General features: G+C 35.5%; 2 protein-coding genes across 5 annotated transcripts in view; one reads left to right on the top strand and one right to left on the bottom strand.

Moving 5' to 3' along the window:
- Positions 1-9494, bottom strand: part of LOC121739983 (WD repeat-containing protein 7) — a 116119-nt gene that overhangs the window by 75637 nt on the left and 30988 nt on the right. The gene's annotated exons all lie outside the window — the stretch shown is intronic.
- Positions 4673-7383, top strand: LOC121739990 (cuticle protein 1-like). Its single transcript, XM_042132661.1, has 2 exons — positions 4673-4741; positions 6744-7383. Exons 1-2 carry the CDS (start codon positions 4730-4732, stop codon positions 7197-7199), a joined length of 468 nt encoding a protein of 155 aa, XP_041988595.1. The 5' UTR covers positions 4673-4729; the 3' UTR covers positions 7200-7383.

Below are 9494 nucleotides of genomic sequence, written 5' to 3'. Positions count from 1 at the left end.
TGAGAGGGGCCGGAGCTGGTTGTTATTCTGTTGTTGTTATCCGGCTTGAGCAGCTTACCTCCGCAGAATCAATAATTGGTGGCATCTTATCTTGAGATAGTGTGTGCTTCTTAATAACAAAATTATTCATGTTATTAGTTTTATTCATCTTCTTGCGCTGCTTTGGGTTTTGATTTGCTGTATTATGGCTTGAGTGAGGAAGTTTACTACTTGCTTGCAAGTGTGTATTTTCAGAATCAGGTGAGGATGGGAGCGATCTTTTATTGTTTTTTTTTAGTATTACCAATTTATCATATACTATTCTTACTCTATTTCCTTTTTCGAGTTCAATCTTTGCTTGTTCCTGTAGTTCCTTCCTTTTTTCTAACACTTGTTGTGGATAGTCCTCTTTACAATAGTAATTAGTGTTTTTAAAGTTTCCTTTCTTCTTGAGGATATTTATTTTTTGTGCGAGCGTTGAAAATGTTAATTTTGCGGGGCTATTTAATTAATTGGGCGGGGACTATCCCTTCGTTTACCTATTCGCCTTATCACTTGTATATCTCTTGGTTCCATGTAGATAGTTAGGTATTCTTGTATGATGTTAATAAATTTGTTTTGTAAGTTTTCATATGATGATTCTCCTTCTTCGATACCAAAAAACACTAGGTTCCTCTGTCTCACCTCTTTTTCCAATAAATATATTCTGTGTTCTTGATTTTCTATTAAGTTTTCCAATTTGACTTGTTGTTCTTCCCATTTAAGAAACCTCTCATCTAGCATTTTATTAATACTTTGTGTCACTTCTTTTGTTATTTTTTCACAATTTTTCTGTTGTCTATCTTTTGGGCATTTATTTCTTTTTGTATGTTATTAAGCGCGATCATAATCTCCTCCATGTTTATCATGTTCTACTTCTTCTTATTTCTACTTGTTTACAATCTTTTGACAGATCCTGTTTTACCAATAAGCATTGATTGGGTAGTGCCCTAATAAGTAATAAGTAATAGGTAACTAATAAGATGATCTTACAAATAAATAAATACACAGAAAAAAATCATATTCAATGAATTTGAAAGAATATTTCATGATCGTGTATATTTAAGTAAATATAGCTTTCGATAAACAGATTTTCCGCGGAAAAAGTCTGTGGAAATATTCCGAAATCCAAACTTAATAGTAATTTGGCTCATTACTTTTTATTGTGCTAAAAATATAAACAATTACCAAAAAAGTGCTGTGACTTGTATGAGAATCATATGAGAAAAGCGGTCACGAGTTTCCGCCGTCAACCAACCCGCGGCGTTGCCGTAGCTTAGCACCGATATCCAAGAGGCCTATAGCGGTTCTTGAGGTATAGCCTGGAGACGAACAGACGGACAACCATCGAAGTCTTAGTAATAGGGTCCCGTTTTTACCCTTTGAATACGGAACCCTAAAAAAATAAACAAATTTTGATTATTATTCATTACAGGAGTTGCTTTAAACCAGCGAACCTTCTGAAATATCGGTTCCATATTGCAAGATCTACACGAGAGTGAAGAAAAAATGATCCAGTTACCATCCGCGATATTTTTGAACCGGTCCTTATCAAAGGCCGACGACGCTTAAATGCCAACAATGCAAGCCCTCTGCTGTCACATACCACTCAGCAGTTAATTATAAAAAAATCCCCGACAAGACTGTGAAAGATCAATAAAGTACCGATTCAAAGTAGAAAGAAATGGAAGAAGAAGTGAAAAACAATGGAAGAAAGTTATAGATCCTTTGAACATAGGATAGTGACCTTGAAATGCCCACACTTAAGATTATTTCATACAAACCGGAGCTCTATATAAAATATGTAATAAGCGATTACACGTCTTGATCTCGTTATTCTATATGTCAGGCCGCATGTCACACCGTAGCGTAACTTTTATGGCAATATCGGCCAAATAAGATTACTTTTCTAGATAAAAGTTTTAAATATCATTAACTAGCGACCCGCCCCGGCTTCGCACGGGTATAAAATATATTATTGCCTATGTCACTCACTGAAGAAATGATTAAAATCGATTCAGTAGTTATGAATTATATTCATTACTACCCGTGGCCCGCATTGGTCAGTACCGCCGCAAAAGCTACGTCTCACAATTGTTTAATCTGTAATATCTTTGAAAATATTCATTTAAATCATATGCTGTAAAAGGCTATATTATATCTGTATTAAATCAATAATGTATTTAAATTATTTAATTGAATAAGGATTATTGGCGCATAGGTTAAAATCGCTTCGAAAATTAGCCATTATTTGAAGTTAAAAGTAAATGACAAAAAATGTTATTGTGGGATATCCATAAGAGATAGAAATATACCATCGCAGAGCTTTCTGTAGACCTTTTCATAGTATACAGTACATTATTTTGATCAATCCCGTAGGGTTCAGTATGCGTTTGCAATGTATGTGGAAAAAAATGTAATTATTTACGACATCACATTAGAAACCCCAAAAATAACAGTATTTCTCTACTATTTAATGAATGTTATTATACTTATAAACCTTCCTTTTTCAGCACTCATCTAGTAAAGAAAACCTCATCAAAATCCGTTGCGTAGTTTTAAAGAATAAAGGGAACAAAGAACATGAGGGAAAAAAAGCGACTTTGTTTTATACTATGTATCTAGTGATAGTCTGTCTGGTACATTTTGGAAATAATTTAAAGGTTTTATTTAATTAGAAAGAATTTCCTATTACTGTTATTATTGTTATATTGACGTTGAATAAAATTGGCGTAAAAGCTAATTGACTAACACAAAATCACGTATTTACCGGTGATAAGATCAATAAACTTGATACTCGCCCTAGTCCCTTACTGATAGTTCACGCTCTGATATGCACGAAATATGACCTGACCAAACTAGAGTAACGATAGGTATGTTTAATGTAATGTTTTTATCTGACGAACGCACACCAAAATAATTAAATTTACTTAAACTGTATATTTACAATTTCATTATTATAAAAGATAAAGACACTCCAATTACAACAGTTTTGTTTTTAAAGCAATTCTTTCCAGTATACAATACAAACAAAATTGTAATACAAACGTAGAACAATTATAAGACAACTGACAAGCTATTGCCCAAAAATTAACTCTACATATAAATAAATAGACTACAAAGGTAATAATTAAGGGATAAATATTTCATTTATCCCTTAATTTGAGGTTCCACCTTCCAAAAAAGTTCGTTGCAGTGTGATAGCGGCCGAGGGTAGATCCTACCTTCACAAATATGACACCTTAAATGTCACGTACTTTTTTCCTGCGAGCCCAGAGCTTCCTGCTTTGGACTCCGCCCAGCCGATCGCCACATCACATAGAGCTTAGACAAGTTAGACACGCCACAACAATTCATACCCCTCAAACGAAGGTGATAACAAAATTGTTAATTGCTTATTTATATTCATGATACAATTATTACATTGTTATTATTGTAATTATCATTATCATATTATATATAATAGCAAAAGCACTTGCTAGCATAAAAATATTACATTGGAGACTAAATCGTCTTTTGTAGATCTTATGGGACAAAAATTGCACTTAGAATAATTAGAATAGAATAGAATATTTATTTATTTGCAGCTATTACTTACTATTACAGATACAATAAAAATAACTTAAATTATGATAATATTACAACAAAATAATGACAGTAAAATTCCTAAATAAATCAGCCGCAAATTGGACCAAGCTCGGCAGTGTTGGCACACCTAGCAGGTATCCAACGCCGGTCTTCCGCTTGCACAAACATGCACAAACATTCAACATGACTCTACAAAAATATACAGATAAATTATATAAAATAAACAGCCTATTTAAAAACGTAAAGCATCTTTGAGCTAGAAACTCAAAATTTCGCACATGTGTTCCTCCTAATATTAGGTGTCCATTAAGTAAGATAATCAAAATCGATAAAAGATAGGATAGAGACTCAAACATCAGAGCTTATATGTCTGGATAGAATGAAATTAATTTTCAGGATTCTATTTTACACTGACGAAGTCGCAGGAAAAGACCGCAAAGTAATTTAATTCATCAAGCTCCATATTACACTCACCGGTGAACGAGACACAATAGAATATCTATTGTGTCTCGTTTTCCCACGACCGACGGGTTACATAAGCTTTAATTTACTTCTTAAGAAACAGGATTAAAGTAAACTTTGCTGAAACAATCGCACACAGTAAATTAGTCAAATGTATCTGAAATTGCAACAAACGAATTGTTGACATAAAGATTGATTGCAAAAACTTTGAGTCACTGCTTAAAATAATTATAGATCTATTGCTTTTGTAAGTAGAAATACCATGATTAGTCTGAAAGACGACCATAATACGCCTAGGCTAATATTATAAATAAAACAAACGCCTGCATAGAAACGATTTCAAAATCTATGTTCAAAAAAGCGCCTTCAGCAAACAATCATCAATAAAACTAATGATACACACAAAGTCTCATTAATTATGCTCGAAATTACACTAAAAATCACAATTAAACATACAGTCCCACACCCTGACATAAATAAAAAAATATACTAGTTAACCTTTTAATACGGAATTGGCAACTCTATACTTTCTTAAGGCAGCGCGAAACTCGTACTATCAATGATAATGGGGGACTTTCGTATGCTACTTCGGTATATAAGCGGCGTGCAGTTTAGGGATAGCATTCAGTAGCTCTCGAGTAGTCTGACAAAGAAGTACACGATGAGATTTCTGGTAAGATCACATATTATCTTATCAGTATATAACAACCCCTAATTATTCAGAAAAAAGTGATATTAAAAAATAATTAAAGCTCAAGAGTAAAATTTCAATATCCTTTATTGGTTGTCAATTAAAGTTAAAACCATTAATTTCCAAAATATAATAGTTTTTGAAAAATTAAGGGTTGCCATTTCTACATCAACTGTTAATCAGGATTCAGGACTATACAAACAAAATTCATCTCAAAATTAATCTTTTCAAAATTTTCTCAGTATTTTAATACGTCCAGATATAACGTTACAAACTACTTTTATTTGACTGAAAAAAATAATGCTATTTTTTCACGCTTCCAACGCGTTGAAATCTTTTGTACTACAATTTTGTACACTGTCATTAAATTGATCTGAGCTACTTTCTTTTATTTTGCTCATGTACTATTCATTTTATTTATAAATGTATTAATGAAAAGTGTTTAAATAATAGATGTAACAAGTGAATGATTATAATATTACAGAATCGCAATACTCAAATAAGCGCCACGGATTAAGAAATAAATTAATTTGTATGTCAAGTACGCATAGTTTAAATAGCGATCATATCTACCACTAAACATATAACTTATTTTATAAACATAATATAACGGATAACATAAGTCACCGGATGTATAAGACGCGCTAATATATTTTTATTAATCAAACTTTTTAGTAAAGACGAAAAGTTAGTGTTATTTGCATATTTATTATCCTTTATACAAAAAGTATAAGGGCTCCTTCTTAAAACGCGATACACAATTAAAAAAACTATGAAAATCATGAATAACCAGAACTCAGTCCCATAGAGCCACTAAAAACCTAGAGCATCAGAACCAGAAGTTATCAAAATGTCGTTATCAGTAGAGTTGTAGGGGAAAAACTGGTACAATCAAGGCAGCACTTTGTATGCAGGCTGGTGCGTGTTGCGCAATACAAGGCCCTTCGCACACAACAGCCAATATTACTAACGTTAGAGTGATGTACTGCATACAAAAAACGTGCGATTGGAAATGCTATCGAAGAATTTTCCCTATCAATTATATCAAGAAATTACTTTCATTATGTATGGTCCAAACCACGAAGTCCCAATATCTCTCAAAATCTCAATTAGTATTTAGGCTAATAACACTCCTTTTGGCGCAGTCGGAAAAATAGACTCAAATTATTCTTGACTTAGTTGCACTGTTTCCGCCAAAACCTTCAAGTTAACGAATTCTTTATTTACGTATTATATTTAATTTTATTTCTCATGTAAATAATACTTAACCATTGTGAGAACCTTAGTTTGTTTACACCCTATGTATCGTTACTATTCAAATCTTTAACAAGGTTATTTTGTATATATTCGTAGGAGACGTGCTATTTCATACAAATTAGCTTTGTTTGTTTAATTATCATAATAATTGATATTCGTAAATGATTTTCTATGGCCTATTCTTTTAGCGTAAACTCCAAGGTTAAGAATCAGCACTTTAAGAAGCCATGAATGTTTTTGTTGATTCTTTTTAGTTAAGAACAAACAAAACAAAGAAACATAAAACAAAAGCTTGCTCTAGCGCAATAAAAATAAGGCTTCTTAATATCTTTACCCATATTTAATAGACTCAAAGGTTTTAGCAGCAAGCCATAAAAGCCTAATCTTGTTACGTGTTCACTCGCATATAATTCAATCCTACGTTGCATAATTTTCAACAAAGGCATTTAGGAGTGTAGGCGTCATTATATCTCGTTGTCTATCATATCGTACATATTTCGCCGGTAACAAACCCTAAATAACTGCACAGCTTGCAACGCAACACGATTTCTGTAGGCTTCACATACCATTATCGGAACTGGCATGTAGTAGCGTTTCTTTAGCTTGAGACATCTATTATTACTTCTTCACTCATCTCGTAGTCATCATCACTTCTTATGCTTTGACGTCATTTTCCTGTTCTTTCATAAATCTTCATCATCTAATCTAAGATATCTCCGTCCAACAGGTAGCTTTCGTCGCCCTTATCGGCTATGCCTCGGCTAGCGCCATCGTCTCCCCTCTGCTCCTAGGAGCGAACGCGGGAGACGTGCAGGCCGCGGCCATCGACGCGACGGTAGCCGCCCGGGACGCTGTGCGCGCCGTCGGCGAGAGCCAGGCCCGCGCCGCCGAGGCAGTGCTGCAGCACAACACCGAGGCAGTCCGCGCCGTCGCCGAGACCAACCGTGACATCCACGAGAACGCCTACTGGAACGGAGTCGCCGCCTCCCAGAACCTCGTCGCCGCCGCCCAGTCCCAGGCCGCCGCCCTCGACGGAGTCGCCGCCAGCGTCCGCGCCGCCGCCATCGCCAACCCCCTGGCCTACGCTGCTCCCCTCGGTTGGGCCGGCGCCGTCCCCGTCGCTCCCTACGGCCTCGGCGTCCACGGCCTCGGCGTCCACGGGCTCGGCCTCCGCGCCTGGTGATTTAGCTCAATCCGGTAGTCCAGTCCTCGTGTGATGCCAGCGCTGGCAGTAGTCGTACCGCCAGGTCTGGCATGACAACCATCAGTTTGCTCAACGGTACCCAACACAGGTTTCAAGCGTAACTCTCTTGTACTTAGCGGAATCATGCCATCACTGCCAAAGTGTAAATAAAACCTACTAAACATGACGCATTTTATTCTTACTTTCCCATGCATAAGTAATGTGCATAACTCTGTACAATCTAAAACAGCTGATAAGAGCTTTTTATAATAATTAGTCTAGCCGAATATTAATGACAGCGAATACATAAAATAAATAATTACTGTAAATGTTTATAATTTGCATAACAAAATTGGCTAAATACTTGCCTATCTTGCAAAAATTTATGTGTACAATATAAAATAACATACTAATTAGATTTTATGATAAATGCTGTTAGCCCCCTTATAATAATAATTTATCACCACCATTTAACTAGATTTCAAACTGTCACAAAATGATAATAAAGCACAGATTACCACTATTACCATAAAATTTAAAAGAAGGACAACCAATGATTACTCATTTATTTGAATAGGAATGCAGTTAATTCCTGTATAAGTGCATAAAAATCGTTGACAGCTAAAATGAAATAACAAGGTGACCGACATAATAACATAGCAGGGTCCAATGGCAGGATCAAGAGCTGCCATAATTACAGACTTTGGCCTAGTGGACACAGCTCTAATTAGTTATTGATATAAATTACAAGCTTTAAGATAAGTGGTCAACAGTCAACACAAATTGTTAACACAGATACCTATTGTCAATACAAATCAAGGCATAAAAGCCTTTAGGGTCTCCTATCTCGGTTAAAGGTAACTGGGTTAGAAATCAAATTATCTGAAGTGCGTATAATATACGAGAAACAAGAAGCATAACATAATATACTTCAGCCAGTTCGTTTTTAGGTTTCCATAGCCAAATGGCAAAAAACGGAACGGATTCGTCATGTTTGTCTGTCTCTCTGTCTGTCTGTCCGTCCGTATGTCACAGCCACTTTTCTCCGAAACTATAAGAGCTATACTATTGAAACTTGGTAAGTAGATGTAGTCTGTGAACCGCATTAAGATTTTGATACAAAAATGGAAAATTTTAAAAAATTTTTAGGTGTCCCTATAGGTACAACTGAAACATTTTTTTTTTATTTAACCTATGCGTGTGGGTTCAAAAATCATATTGAGGTTCCTCAGGTTTTTTTCTAACCTCGATAGTTTGCGAGAGAGACTCTTCTAAAGTGGTAAAATGTGTGTCCCCCCCTCTAACTTCTAAAGTATCATGATAAGTCTAAAAAATATATATGATGTACATTACTATAAAAACTACCAATGAAAATTGGTTTGAACGAGATCTAGCAAGTAGTTTTTTTTATACGCCATAAATGGTAAACCTTAAACCAACAAAAAAATGTTTTTTCATCTAACCTATGCGTGTGGGGTATCTATGGATAGGTCTTTAAAAATCATATTAAAGTTTCTAATATTTTTTTTTTCCAACCTGAATAGTTTGCGAGAGAGACTCTTCTAAAGTGGTAAAATGTGTGTCCCCCCCCCCTCAAACTTCTAAAGTAGGGGCATGATAAGTCTAAAAAAAAATATATGATGTACATTACTATAAAAAACTACCAACGAAAATTGGTTTGAACGAGATCTAGCAAGTAGTTTTTTTTATACGTCATAAAAGGTAAACCTTAAATTAACTTTCATTAAATCAACTGAAAAACAAAAACCTTTTAATTTCATAAAAATAAACCTTATTGCTGCTGCGGAACCCTTCATGGGCGAGTTCAACTCGTACTTGGCCGGTTTTTTTAAATATGAAATAAGGGATGATGGAAAGCAACTTCCGTCACCCATGGACACTCGCAGCATCAGAAGAGCTGCAGGTGCGTTGCCGGCCTTTTAAGAGCGAATAGGGTAGGGGAGGGTAGGGAAGGGAATAGGGGAGGGTAGGGAAGAAAAAGGGGAGGGTAGGGTAGGGAAAAGTGTAGGGGGGGGATTGGGCCTCCGGTAAACTCACCCACTCGGCGAAACACAGCGCAAGCGCTGTTTCAAGCCGGTTGTATGTGAGCCCGTGGTATTTCTCTGGTCGAAAAAAGTTTTAGTCGAGATCTACGCAAGGCTTCAGTAGCGTATATTTATTGGTCATAAACAAAGTTAAAATACCTAGCGGAATAGAGGAACAATCCCGAGCTGTCCAACTAAACCAAAATTGATTTACATCAGTGTGTAAGTACAAATAAGTTTACGAGTGTGC

The sequence above is a fragment of the Aricia agestis genome, chromosome 2 (assembly GCF_905147365.1).
Source record: "Aricia agestis chromosome 2, ilAriAges1.1, whole genome shotgun sequence".
In the NCBI taxonomy this organism is placed as follows: Eukaryota; Metazoa; Arthropoda; class Insecta; order Lepidoptera; family Lycaenidae; genus Aricia; species Aricia agestis.
This window is presented reverse-complemented; position numbering and strand designations above follow the sequence as displayed.